General features: G+C 53.9%; 1 protein-coding gene across 1 annotated transcript in view; it reads left to right on the forward strand.

The window, feature by feature from the left end:
• LOC116575917 (sushi domain-containing protein 4-like) overlaps window positions 1–14,175 on the forward strand; it is a 45,361-nt gene that overhangs the window by 8,399 nt on the left and 22,787 nt on the right. Inside the window, 3 exon segments of the mRNA XM_032317548.1 lie at window positions 3,762–3,974; window positions 8,173–8,346; window positions 11,674–11,862. Coding sequence (XP_032173439.1) covers window positions 3,762–3,974; window positions 8,173–8,346; window positions 11,674–11,862 — 576 coding nt within the window.

Here is a 14,175-nt window from a genome sequence, read left to right on the forward strand (position 1 = left end):
CAACATCCTCCATCCATTCATCCACCCATCCATCTATCCATGCATCCACCCTCCTCCCACCCGCCCACCCACCCATCCATCCTCCAGCCATGCTCCACCCATCCATCCACCCATCCATCCTCCCTCCCTCCCGCTATCCTTCCCTCCTTCCCTCTCACCCTCCCTCTCTTTGTCCTGCATTAGCAGCGCCTGTGGCACGCTGGAAGTGAAGGATAAGACATGGTTCTCCAACCCCAGGAGTTCACAGCCCAGTGGCAGAGGCTGTGAGGCAGAGCACAACACTGCCAGTGTGAAGGGTGCTCTAGGAGAGCTGGGCACAGGTGCCTTGATGGGAAGACAGGCTCCTGGTCATACTTTGCAGAGGGAGGGATGGCTCCCGGGGAGGTACCCATGAGCTAGTCCCAGAGGGTGGATACACCATGGGGACCACCCTTTCCTCAGTGGGGGTTCTGAAAAACCCTTTCTTGTCTTAGTGGAAGTCAAGGCCCTCCTATAGGGCTGGGTCCTCTCTCCACCACACACCTGCTTCCCCATCTGCTACTCATTTGCAGTCTTTCTTTCTCCCTGCTGTGTGGACATGGGTTCAGATCTCTTTCACTCTCAATTTTTAATATGGTAACAGGAAAGTCCCTCCCTTGGCCCTAATGCAAGGATGGCTTGTGCCCTGTGATCTTCTGTCCCCATGCATCACTATGAATGGGCAGTGCACATTTGCTGCAGCCTCCCCCTGACACATGGGGAGGCAGGCTCCCCCAGGCCAGTCCAGCCCTCTAGCTGTCCCGGATCCTTCCTCTGGAGCCAGCGGCTGCATATTGCACCTTTGCCCAGCTGCCTGCCCTGGTGGCTGAGACACCTCCCCTTGCCTCTGCAGCCTTGCTCAGGCCATCTTGTGTTCTCATGCCCCTAGTGCCCGCTTCTGTCTGAGGCATGTGTCATCCTCTCTCTGTGTTTGTTCCCAGGAGGCTGTCCAGCTGTGCCTTCAGCTGCCACCTTTGTGCATTCATGCAGCTCAGGACATCATGGCTTCAACTTGGCTCTCCAGCTGGTCTCCCCCACCTGGCCTCGGTGTCCTGAGGTCTTAGACTCATCGTATCCACCTGCTACACTGGGACTGGTCCCCAGGCCGGTCTTCACCACGTCCCCTCTCTCTGTGTGCAGGCTCAGCGCCCACACCTGGCAGCTGTCCTCGACGCCTCTCTTAACCCCTTCCCCTCCCCTCAGCCGCTGTCCCTTTGGTATCTGAATTCATGCATCTGGGTCCTTAGTATCTCCTGTAGCCTAGAGACTCCACATACCTCAACTACTGGCCCTCTCAGGAGCCAGACTGGCTGCTCAGAGCTGTTTGGAGAGCTTTCCAGGAGGACAGCCCTTCCCCCACCCACCCAGAGAGTGCCTAGTCTGTGGGTCTGCCTTTCACAAACCATCTTGCAGATCCTGGTGCAGCTGGGGTCCAGGAGGCATTTCTGATGGTCTTTCTGCCTCCTGAGGGCTCAGTGCAAGTCCGTCCACTGCCTGGGTGTGAAGGGGCTGAGATGCCGATCTGCTCTCAGTCATGCCTTTGTTCAAGTCTCAGTCTCTGGGGTTAATATCCAAAGTATACGAAGAACTCACACAACACCCAAAGAATAAATAATACAGTCAAGATATGGGCAGAAAACATGAACAGACATTTCTCCAAGGAAGACGTCCAAATGGTCAACACACACATGAAAAAATTTTCAACATCGCTCAGCATCAGGGAAGTACAAATCAAAACCACAGAGAGAGAGTACCTCATACCCTAAAATTAACAAGTCAGGAAACGACAGATGTTGGCAAGGATGCAGAGAAAGGGGATCCCTCCTGCATTGTTGGTGGGAATGCAAGCTGGTGTAGGCATTCTGGAAAACAGTATGGAGGTTCCTTAAGATGTTAAAAATAGAGCTATCTGATGATCCAGCAATTGTGCTACTAGGTATTTACCTAAAGCAAATGACAACGCTAATTCAAAAAGATAACTTGAACCCCGATGTTCATGGCAGCATTATCTACAGTAGCCAGGGTATGGAAGCAAGGCAAGTGTCCACTGATGGATGAATGGATAATGAAGGTGTGGTATATACAGAGCAGAATATTACTCAGCCATCAATTCTGGAATGAAATCTTGTCATTTGCAAGGACATGGATGGAGCTAAGGGGGTATTATGTTAAGTGACATAGTCAATCCGAGAAGAAATACTTTATGATTTTGTGGTATCTCAAACGCAAAACAAGAGGAGAAGCAGAGCCCTGAGTACAGAGAACAGACTGGTGGTCGTGGAGGGGAGGGAAGAGCGGGATGGACAGTGGGGAGAGGGACGTCCGGTTTCCAGGAATGGGATGAATAAGTCCCAGGAGGGAACGGCACAGCACGGGAACACAGTCAGTGCTGTTGCCACAGTGAAGTGAGGTGGTGATAAGATGGCAGCCATGCTCATGTGACCGCAGTGTAACGCACACACTTGTTGCACCACTGTGTTGTGTGCCTGACACTAACATCACAGCTTGTGTCCCCTGCACCTAAAACAACCAAAACAGCACAATAGTCTCCACTCCTTCACATCTCTGCTGCCTGCATCAAGTCCCAGCCCTGGGCCCACATGCGGCGGTCAGGGTCCGTCTCCAGCTCCCCCTTCGTTGTCCCTGGGGCTCCTGCTAGAAGGGTTCTGCCCGGCCTGGCAGAGCCGTCCCTTATCCTGGGATTGAGCTCCACCGTCCGCACTCCACTGGTCCCCGCAGGACCGTCCTCCCTCTGGCTGGCTCCCTGGGGGCCTCAGCCCTCCCCTGCTCCCTGCATGTATCCCAGGCCCTGGGGCTACCCTAAGGGTGTCAGACTCTGGGGGCTGACGTTGACCAGGCCCCACGGAGGGGGCACCTACACTCTGCTGCAAACTGAAGACATGAAGCCAGCCATGTTCCTGCTCTCCACCCCCAACAGTGCTGATCCCGGCCCCTCCTTGGGTCATCTGTGGACCTCAGGATGCCCAGCCTGCTCTGTGGATCCACGTTGCTTCCACATAGCCCAGCTTTCGAGGGTCACCCCTTCCCATGTGGGGTGACTGTGGAGTCTGTGGGAGTCTGTGGGCCTTTGCTCCTCCCTGGGACATGCGTGGGGGTGACGTGGGGCAGTGCCGGATTCTGAGGGTCACAAAGATGAACAGGTGACTCGTCCTTGGAGGGCTCCCAGCTCAGCACCCGTGGCGGTTGAGCTCTAGTTGGAGCACAGAAAGGGCGGCTGGGAGGTTAGGAAGGTACCCAGATCCTCGGGAAGTCCGGATGAGGCCTGGCGGGTGGGGCCAGGGTGAGGGCCGGGGAGGAGACGAGTGTTGGTGGCTCAGGCCTGTCCTGTGAGAATGCCAGCCCTGCCAGTCCTACATCCTTGGTTCTTTCCCTGAAATGCCATCTGGCCTGCTGGGTGGCTCAGAGTCCATGCCTCCTCCCCGACCCTCCCGCCTCACCCCCCTGCAGCGTCTTGCACAGCGTCGTTCCCTGTGTGGCTTCCTTCTCCCCTGCTCCTCCCCGAGCCTCCATGAAGGGCTGTGGTCGGCCGGGGGCTGGAGGACGCTCCGGGCGCTGTTCTAAGCAAGAAGCCAGTGTGGCACACGGCAGAATGCGGACATTCTGGGCTGACTGGAGTGGCTAGGTGTTCGCGGTGTGTGACAGTGTCCGTCACGGATGCAGGAAGGCTCCCAGCCTTGGAAGCACATATTTAGAGGCTCCTTTTCTTCTCTCTGTCAATGTAGGGTTCGATGACCTTCCGGAGTGTGCTGACCCAGGCGTCCCTGAGAACGGCTTCAGGACACCCGGTGGAGGGCTTTTCCTTGAAAGGTCTGTCACTCAGTTTCACTGCCAAGATGGGTTCACGCTCCAGGGCCCTACAAAGAGGCTGTGTGTGAGACATCTCAATGGAACCCTCGGCTGGATCCCCAGTGATAAGCCCTTCTGTGCACAAGAAGGTAAAGTGCCCCCCTCGTCCGTGGAGGCTGCTCGTGGGGCTGTGGGGACCAGCCGCGCCAGCCCAGGGGCCCACCCCACATGCTGGCGGGAGAGCATTGTGGCCAGGCCGGGGGCAAAGGAGGCTCAGTGTCACAAGTCTCCGTGTCCCTCCTCTACCGCAATGACGACCCAGGTCCTGGTTTCTGTCGAGGCAGGAGAGCAGCTCAGGTCACACCAGGGGTGCTCACTGCTGCGTCCCTAGCCAGCCGCGCACTCCCAGCTCCGGTGCCTGAGAAAGCAGAGTACGTGCTGCTCAGACTTGCCCATGGAGGCAGGGACGTGTGGTACTCGGGAGATCCACTCAGTCACTGTCGCGTCTGTTCCAGGTGGGGTTTGTTAGGGAGACAGGGCGGCACAGTGGGCATTTGTTTCCAGCAGTTACCCTATGGTCTCTCGTCATGGCGAGGTATCTGCCTACCTCTGGCAAGCGTGGTGGTGTCTACTCTGTGTGGTTCATGCTGCGTGGGTGTGTGTGAGTTTAGAACACTGCTCAGAGGTTACCTGGCGGCGGGCAGGGGGCTGACTGTCTCCTCGGCAGGTTGGGCTGACGCAGGGGAGGCAGTGCCGGTGCGGGCAAGGGCTCCGTCTCTCTGCTCACCACCCCTGACCGTGGGTGTGGACGGAGCTTTCCTGACCTTGACAGCTCACTGTTTCTCGGACTTAGCATAGACTGTGTTTATGGAAGTCTTCGAAGCACCGAACTCGACTGTCACTGAGCATAGGCAAAGGCTTCCCCAAGCTGAGAGCATGCATGGTCTCTGCTTTTATTTTCAAGGTCTTTTTTAAAAGAGTCAAAATGAAAACAAAGAACTAAAGTGAACTAAATCACACAGAGAAGGACAGGTGTGTGAGTGACAGGTGGAATCTCAACAACAAAACAAATGAACAAGTAAGAGAAGCGTTGGAACGAACATGGGAGTGGTGGCTGAGCAGGGCTGAGAGAGCTCCAGCTGTGAGGCGGGTCGCAGGAAGGAACATGAGCCCGGGAGTACTGTCTGAGGTACTGTGACCACGGTGTGTGGGGACAGACTGGGACACCCCTGGTGGCACTGTCAGAAGTTCTGAAATATGGAATCACCGTGGTTATGCCTAAAAGCAAGAGGACATGGTTGGTCAAGTATCCTTCAATTAACAATGGTCAGCGTCACCATTCAGAACGGGTGCTGTGGGCCTCGGATGGATGCTGTGTAGGGAAGGTGGCTTCCTGTGTTGCAGGTAGGAGTCTGTGTCACGTGATACAGACGCTTCTCTATATTTATTGAGACAGGCGTGTGGTTTTTCCTCTTTAACTTTGCAGCCTTGCAGGTTACACAAGCTTTCTCTTGAAAATCAAAACAAATTTTGAAAAGGATTTTAGAAATAAATGAATATTTTCTGCTATGCGCAGCCCATGCAGGCTGTGGTTTCCATAAGGTTTCAGTAATGAAAAGTTTATTTGGTTTTGTAGATCGACTTCCCTGATAAATCCTTTGGCCCAAGATACTCAGCATTTAAAACCCAGACAGGCTCAGGAACATATCAGGAATAGTAGAACACGCAGGCTCCGAGAATATTGCCTAGAGACAAAGGCCTTCTATTGTTTCATCATCCTGGGAAACAGAGAGCTTATCTAAAAGACAACCTCGGATGTGAGAAAAAAAAATAAATAAATAAAAAATAAAAAATAAAAAATAAAAAAAAAATAAAAGACAACCTCTTGCCAGTCCTGTCCTAACTACCTAATGAAGTATGCCCCAACTTAGAAGGCCTTCATCTCCCCTTGCTCACTGTATCTCAGACACATGGACCCTCCTGTGTGTGTGTGTGTGTGTGTGTGTGTGTGTTTAAAAGATTTTATTTATTATTTATATGTCAGAGAGAGAGCGTGCAGTAGCAGAGGGAGACTCAGACACTGTACTGAGCCGGGAGCCCGATGCGGCACTTGATCCCAGGACCCTGGGACTGAGCCAGCCAGGTGTCCCCATACTGTGTGTTTTTTTTTTGTTGTTGTTGTTTTTAAAGATTATTTATTTATTTCACAGACAGAGATCACAAGTCAGACAGAGATCACAAGTAGGCAGAGAGGCAGGCAGAGAGAGGGGTAAGCAGGCTCCCTGCTGAGCAGAGAGCCTGATATGGGGCTTGATCCCAGGACTCTGGAATCATGACCCGAGCCGAAGGCAGAGGCTTTAACCCACTGAGCCACCCAGGTGTCCCCTCCTGTGTGTTTTTAAGGACACTCGTGTTCTCCTGGCTTTTGCACTTACTCTCCCTCTGCCTGAAGCTGCCTTCTCCCAGACCTGCTCGATAAAGCCACCTTGCCATGTGGCCCTGCATCATAAACATTATCTCCTGAGGGTGCCTGTCCTGGCTGTGGACAGAGGCATCTGGTCCGGGGTTCAGGGCACTCTGGGTGAGTGACTGCTGCTTCTGCTCAGCCAGCGACCACACACTCACGGGCCGCAGTGTCCCTTCTGTCCACTGGCTTTACTCACTGACGCTGGCTGCCTGCTAAGGACCTGGGTCAGCTCCCGGAGAAGTCGGAAGCCAGTCAGGGGAACGGTGGCTTTGTCGCGTAAATCAGCACCATGGGGTCAGTTGGCAGCTGGGGTTTTACAGAGGGGCGCCTGGATAAAGGTGTTTTTATTTGCTCTGAGTAATGTCTGCATTAGCACTACTGAGAAACGTGATTTCCCGTTTCCATTAAGAAGGCAGCAGTGGTGCCAAGTTGTCACTTGCCTTGTGACTCCAGTCAGGATCATTCTGCCATTGACTTTGGGGGAATTTGTCTATTCTGGTAGAAAAATTATTGGTTAAACGTGAGAGGTTGGAAACCCCTTTCCACAGTTTGAAGCTCAAAAATGAGAGGTCAAACTAGAACCACAACAGTTTTCCATCAAGGACGCTTCCTGCTGAAATTTGCAGACAGAGGGTTGATGGGGTTGTCCCGGGGCTCCATGGCCGCACTTCCTCGACATTTCTTTGCCAGCCACGTGCGGAGTCCTGGAGTGCCAAGGGCATGTGGGAGAATGCAGGGGTGCAGTCCCTGTTCTCCAGCTAATCTGGAGATGAAGGCAGATGCCACACCCAAGCTTTGACTTTGAATGACCCCGGGAAGAGGTCATTCTGTTTTCTAGAGTCTGTTGTCAGATTCTTCATTGGTCCCTGTAAACCCAGCCCCAACCCTACATCAAAACTCCTGGGATGTGCTTTTTAAACCCACCTGTGTTCCCGGCCATGGGCTGCTTGGGTCCCTTCCCTCCGCAGCCTCAGGACTCCTGGGCTCAGGCCTCAGAGCCAACAGTTCATGGTCAAGTCTCCCACCATTACAACCGTATGGTTGATTCAGAAGGCTTTCAGGAGTGGCTGAGAAACCCAGTCTTACAGCATTGAGATACTCTTGGAGAAAGTTTCTGTGATTGTCGAAATGCTGTTCTTGGATTTTGCTTCATTTTTAAAACTTGCGAAGCTTGGAGCGCAACCCCTCTGTATGCCTCCGGGGATGGCTGCACAAGGTTATGTGGGGACACACGCGGAATTGGGAGGAGACCGTGTTCGAAGTGGAGGGTTATAATTTATCCACTGTATTTTATCTCTTAATCACCTTCTGTGTGGACTTCCTGTTCCTGCGCCCCTGATGCTGGGCTACAGACCCTTTCCGAGTCTGTATTCTGCTCCCACCTGCTTCCAGGAAGCAGGTCACCTACCTGTGGGGGCCTGTGTGGTGTTGGCGGTTGCATGTGCTTCCATGTGATTACCCGCGTGGAGCAGATACGGTAGAAGGGAGGTGCCGGCCGGTGTGGCCCCAGCTTGTGTCCAACTGTTCTGCAAGGCCTTTTTTCCTTCTGCCCCAAGGCAGAGGCGGTGGGCTGGGTGGGACCACCTAGCGGGTCATTATGAGCCCCCAGCTCTGTCCTTCCTCTCTTATTTCCAGAATCGCCTGAGGCTCCACTGCGAGGTGTGAAGGGTTCCAGGCTGGAGGTGAAGCTCCTTTCATGGCTGGATTGGGACATCTTGTCCTCAGTCCCCTCCAGACCAGGGGCTAGCAGTCCCTGTGCGAGGGCCTTTTATCACAGGGAAGCCTGAGGCCAGGTCCGAAAAGAAGAGCTTTGTGCCAAGCTGGGAAGCACAACAGGCTGAAATTTAAAAAAATAACGTGTCCTTTTTACACCTTTGCAGATTGCCGTATCCCTCAAATCGACGATGCTGAGATTCATACCAGGACATACAGACACGGAGACAAAATGATCGTCACCTGTCACGAGGGATTCAAGATCCGCTACCCTGATCTGTACAACGTGGTTTCTCTGTGCCGTGATGACGGGACGTGGGACAACCTGCCGCTCTGTCAAGGTAGGGGCGCGGGCTGGGAGCACGTGCGCGTCTCTCCACTGGGACGTGGAGGGAAGCAGGGCCCACCGGCTCTGGCCTTGGCATCCGCACACCCTCCCTGCGGTCCCCACCAGCCCCTCGTACCCACCGTGAGAGCCCAGACCAGATGAGCCCTTGTTCTTGAGCATGTTGACTTCTCCTTCACACCGAGAACCAAAAGTCTTTTAAGAAATAGGCATTTTGTAACCAGGCTGAGAGCACGATGATGAACTATGGCATTTTTAATGAAAACAGCAGAATGTTTATACTTATTTCAGTGGTGGTGAGGGTAGATTAAAGGCGCATCTTTACAGAGGCTATTTTTTCTTAACGTTATCCATTTTTATAATGCATGAGGAGCAGAAAAATAATCAAATTCAGATTTTATCCAAACTACACAGTAAATAAGAATCCTCTTGCCTTTTTAACATTTGCCTGGGCCAACATGGAGGACCCTGTTTGTGAAAATAAGTCCTCGCGCGCACATTAATTCTGATTTTATTTTCTTGACGTGACTTGAAAGCCAGTGCATAATTCATTCTTCGGGGAGGAGGCTTGTTCGCGCCGGAGCCTTGGCTTGTTCCGGTCGAGACGAATGCTAGCGCTGGGCTCTAGGTCATGGCTGGCAGGCTCTGATATTACTCTGCGTGCCCCGGGGTCGGAAATGAATTATTTCCTTCTGTGAGGGCTTAAGAGTCATACATGGCCCTTTGCAGAAACAAAGGCTCTGGATCGGGAGGACCAAGGGCGGCCAGGCCACCCCTTTGTGAGCTTCTCTGCTCAAACTCCCTGTGCCACGTGGCCTGCACAGATGACATTTCCAGGGATACATGTGCTCTGGGGGCACTTCTCGGGAGGCTGTGGAGAGTTGTCGCGTGATCTGAGGTTGGGCTGAATATTCACGTGAACATTACCAACCACTGGTCCCTTTCCTTCCCGGGGCCAAGAACGCTCCCTTGGATGCCAGCCCCCTCTGCCTTCATGAATCCCGCATCCCCCGCTGTCCCCTGTTCTCCTGCCCTTTCTAGAGGTTTCTTCCTCTTAGTCTTGCAAATTCCGTGCACCTATTTACGAGTTCTTTTGGTCCCTATTATTTCTTAAGAAATGCCCGAGGGTGGCATCCTCATCAGGGGCTCAGGTGTGGCCTCCTGCTCTGCTCTGTCCACCACCCTGCACTTGCATCTCTGAGCATCGCCCAGAGCCAGCAGGCTGCTCTTGGAAGGTGCCCTTCCCCGGATAGCACCGTCACCCACACCACCCTCCCTCAGGGCATGTCCCCTGGTCTGTGCCCTGACCTCATCTCCATGCAGAGGCAGGTAGGGGCCTGGCTGCCCAAGCAGTGACTGCCCAACATGGCATGGGCGTGAGGGGTCTGGCGGCATTAGATGGCCTGACACCTTGGAGCGCCGGGGGAGCCTGACTGGCCCTTAGCATGACGTCTCGTCCTGTGGCTTTTCTTTGCACTTCCAGATCCGGGGGAGAGAGCCTGACAAGCTGGCTCGCCATTGCCTGGAAGTGTAAATAGAGGTTGCACCAAGCTATTATGTCAAAGCCTGGTGTCTGCTGCCATGCTTGGGATGGGCTGTCCCCAGCCAAGGAGCATGTCTCTCTTTCCCTGGTTTACTACTGCAGTTACAACCCCTTCTGGCTTCTTTTGGGGCAATCAAGCAGGCGGGCATGTTCCAAGGCCATGTTTTCCTTGGGAACTTTGTGTTTTGGAGAGCAGTGTCCAGACGCACCTGCTGTTCACTGTGGGTCTGTCCGTTTTATATTCAGGGGACTCCAGCTTCTCTGTGGGAGTGGCCAGGAATGACACTCCTTCTTGGGAGGAGCCGCAGGCACTGTCCCTTGTGCCAGCTCATTTGAACAGCACTTACGGACTCTGATACGGTCAGTTGTTCATGTTGACGTGCTTGTCTTACTTTTCTCAGTCATGGATTCTGTTTATTCCTGAGTCCCAATCTCCCCCTCCTCCCCGACACTTCACTTTTCCTGTGAACACAGTTCATGTTCAGCTCAACGGGTAAATCCTTCCAGGCCGTGGAGAAAGGATGTGGCCACGTGTCTCAGATGTGGCCTGGGTGGTAGTAGGCCCGTGGATCTCTGTGGCACGGGACACTGTCGGCCCCAAAGGGAGCATTTCCCTAAGTTCTGCATGCCAGGGCTGCCCTGGCCTCTCTGGTCTCACGCCAAAACATAGATCCCACGTACCAGCTCACTGACCAGGGCAGTCGGCGGAGCATGAAGCCGTTCGAGGCTCAGAATGTCAAAGCAAGCCAACTCGGGAGCAGAGCTCAGACATCTGCTGCCATGGGCATGCTGTGATCCGTGCTCGGCGACTGGAAGGGAGAGTCGGGATTTCCATTATATGTTATTTACTTCACACACAATTAGTTCTCCGTGGGAAGAGCCCCAGCTCTGCAGAGTCATTATTTCCTCTAGTGAGACCACTGACACCGACAGGAAATGCCAGGATCACAGTGAGGGCCACACAGAACGGGATTCTGTGCCACTGGGAATGTTCCCCAGGCACAGGTTTCAACACGGAAAAGCAGCTTCCGTTTGGCAGAAGCAGAAGTGTGGGAACACAGACAGCATGGAGAATTCTGGGTGTGCTGTGGGGGCTTGCGACACCCAGCCCCATGCCTGCCGTGCATGTCCTTGGGCTCTGCGCAGACCCTGACCAGGAGCTCCTTGGGAGGGGGCCCAGTGGGGTGTATTCTGAGACACCCTTTTTCTGGGTAGTTGTCAAGGCTGAGAACCATGTGAAGTGCACCTAAAATGCAAATTGGTCTTCACGTGGCATCACGCGGGGTCCGCAGGCCCCTGCCTCACAGTCCAAGCAGGGGAAGGGGGTTTTTGCTGCCACCTCCTCAGACCCCCCCCAGGTGTCCCCATTGTTGAAACAGTTGGGGTGTATGTTTGCTGCACAGCACCTCAGTGCTTCTCACCCCCAAGAGCATGTTAGCATCACCTGGGGAGATTTAAAAAATTCGGGGTGCCCTGGCTGTGCATAGACCTGGGGCTCGCAGCCAGGATTGTGTTGCTTAAAGGTTCCCGGATGATTCTGAGGTGTGTCTGGGGCTCCCTGATCCCAGCTGTACCCCCCTCACTTCCTCCCTCTTCCCCTGGGCCTCTCTGTGTGGTTTGCAAGCATGACGCCAAATTCTGCGACATGAATCGAACAGGAAAGTGGTTACGGGCGTCTGGCTGAAGAGCCCTTGGAGGCGGGCAGGGGGCCAGGGTTTTGCGGGTCTTGTTGGTGCAGAGGGGACCAAGTGCGACCGTCTCCTCTTTTCCTCGCCACAGGCTGCCTGAGACCTCTTGCCTCTTCCAATGGCTACGCGAACATCTCCGAGTTGCAGACCTCCTTCCCCGTGGGGACGGTCATCTCCTACCACTGCTTCCCTGGGTACAAGTTGGAGGGGGCCGAGCACCTCGAGTGCCTACACAGCCTCATCTGGTCGACCAGCCCACCCCGGTGCCTTGCTCTGGAAGGTAATGTGTCCACTCTTCGGGAGGGCGACTCACAGTTACCGCGGGTGCTCCTGCGGGAGGTGACGAGCTGGGAACCCTGGTCAGCGCAACTCCCGTTCCTTGAGTGCACACGGCCCTGAGCTGGGCCGTGAGGCTGGTCATCCCCCAAGAGGCAGGACCTACAGCTAGTCGTAAAACGGGCTTCCCCCGTCTGAGGCTTAAGGGCATGAAAGAGAGGCGCTTCAGGCATAAGAGGTTAAACCGTAAAATATTGCCAAGTTAAGTGAAATGTGCTAAAAAATTAATTTTCTCTGCACAAAATGAAAACAGACTGTATTATGGCGTCGTTCATTTTTCCCTTGCTTTATTGTGTGTCCCTGCTTCTCCCTGTTCCCGTGCATTTTATGGTTTGGCTTGAGCCGTGGCTGGCACACGCTGGGAAGCCTGGAGCTGAGGGCTCCTTTCTTCCTGTTCTCCTCGAATGTGTGTCATTACCCTGAGCAGTGGTTCGCAGTAGTGAGGGGACAGGGCATCCAGGGACAGCAGCAGGTCGGGGTCTGAGGGGTTTCCTGCTAGCGAAGGTGGGCATACTGGTTCAGCTCTCAGTTTCATGTGGGTCTTGAAATTATGACTAAAGTACACACACTGATTTGCGTGTGGGCCTCTGAGCACAGCGTGCAGGACGGGTCTACAAGGGGGAAGAGGAAAACAAAAGCAGGCTCCAGTTAGGAGGCCCCTGGAGCTTTTCCTGGAAATAAGACACGACCACATGACGTTCTTTCAAGGGTGTGCATGCAGCAGGGAAGACGCCGCTGGACCATGGGTTGTGTGGAGTGCTGACAGCCAAAAGAGGCCAGGGGGGCGTCCTAAAGCAGTGCTGGGGGAAGGGCAAGTGGGGGCCCCTGGGACAGCAGCAGGCATGCCCTCGTGAGTCCGGCCCCCACCCGTCCCAGGTCCCTGGGGTTGGGCCTCCAGTGCATGTGGCAGGTAAGACACGGTATGCCTGGTAAAAGCTGAATTTCAGATAAATGACAAGTCATTTCTTAATTTGAGCGTGCTCTCAATATTGCATGGGACTTAAATCATTTGTTAAATTCTCAAATCAAATATAACTGAGCACCCAGTACTTTCACCTGTTAACTCTGGGGACCCTCACCTGCAGGGATGGGGTGTCCCCCATGTCCAGAAGTGCAGGCAGGTAGAGGTGAGCCTGGGCCATAAGGAAAGGGGCTCCTCTGGGTCTGGGGGTGTCTCGTTGCTCAGAAAGCCAGAACTAGATTGGGTGGACGGTGTCATGATTACGATTCTATCAGTCCAAGATGCCTGTTTCAAGATTTTGACAAGTTTTGTTTAAATGTTTTTCAATCGGTTACCTTCCGATAAGCTTCATTTTGAAGCTTTGAGAGCTGTTTCTGTGGAGTCTGGAGGATCTGAAGGGAGCAAATGAAACAGACCCTAGTGTTAGTAGCTGGTAGCTAAGGTTGGAACACAGAACTGGAGCGTAGCCTCGTCCTCCGCCAGCAAGGGCTATGGCCAGAGTGACCGCTGCCACAAAGGTCACAGTGGCCTTTCCTCTGAGGTTTTGGTGTGCGAGTGTGCGCATGCATGGCTGCGTGCATGTGTGTGTGCGTACACATGCACATGTACACATGTATGTACGCCATGTGTATGTGTTTAATAATCTTCGCATGTCTGCTCTCCCTGTAAAGTATCTGGTGGAAGCACTCGTGGGATCTTGAACTGCTAACTGGGCAAAGATGCCAAAACTGGGATTCAGAACCAAGAGGCACAGTGCCAACTGAAGGATTTTTGTGTTTCGAGACTTGATAGAAACGGGGCCAGGTTGAACGATGGTTCGGGGTACCAGGCAAGGATTCATGGACGATTATCCAGATGCATCAGATGTTGCTGTTTCCTCAGCCTTACTGGAATCATGTGCGGTCTTTGAAAGGAGGAGTCATGCTGTCACGGGGCACCCGTTGTCATCCCCAGGGACTCTGCCCCTTGCCCTCTGTCACCTGGTTCCCCCTTCAGTTTCCCATCTTTCTTAGCACACAGTCTGATTTTTCTTGATGTCCCAGGGAAATCCACTGCATGGTGCTGGGAAGCATGGAGCCTTCAGGGGCTTTTAAATGTAGGGGTGATCTGACGCCTGAGCGCCTGGGTCTGGTTGGCTGTGCCAGGGAAGTCGTTCCCTTCCGTTTTGGGGCTCCCCGGGACCCACCAGTGCGTCGGCTGTGGTCCCCACCCCAAGCCTTCTCCACACCCACCAACAGCCAGGAGATGGGGTCCCCAAGTGGGTCGGGAGGCAGCGTGCAATGTTGAGCAAGAGCG

This window comes from Mustela erminea, chromosome 17 (genome assembly GCF_009829155.1).
Source record: "Mustela erminea isolate mMusErm1 chromosome 17, mMusErm1.Pri, whole genome shotgun sequence".
NCBI classification, from domain to species: domain Eukaryota; kingdom Metazoa; phylum Chordata; class Mammalia; order Carnivora; family Mustelidae; genus Mustela; species Mustela erminea.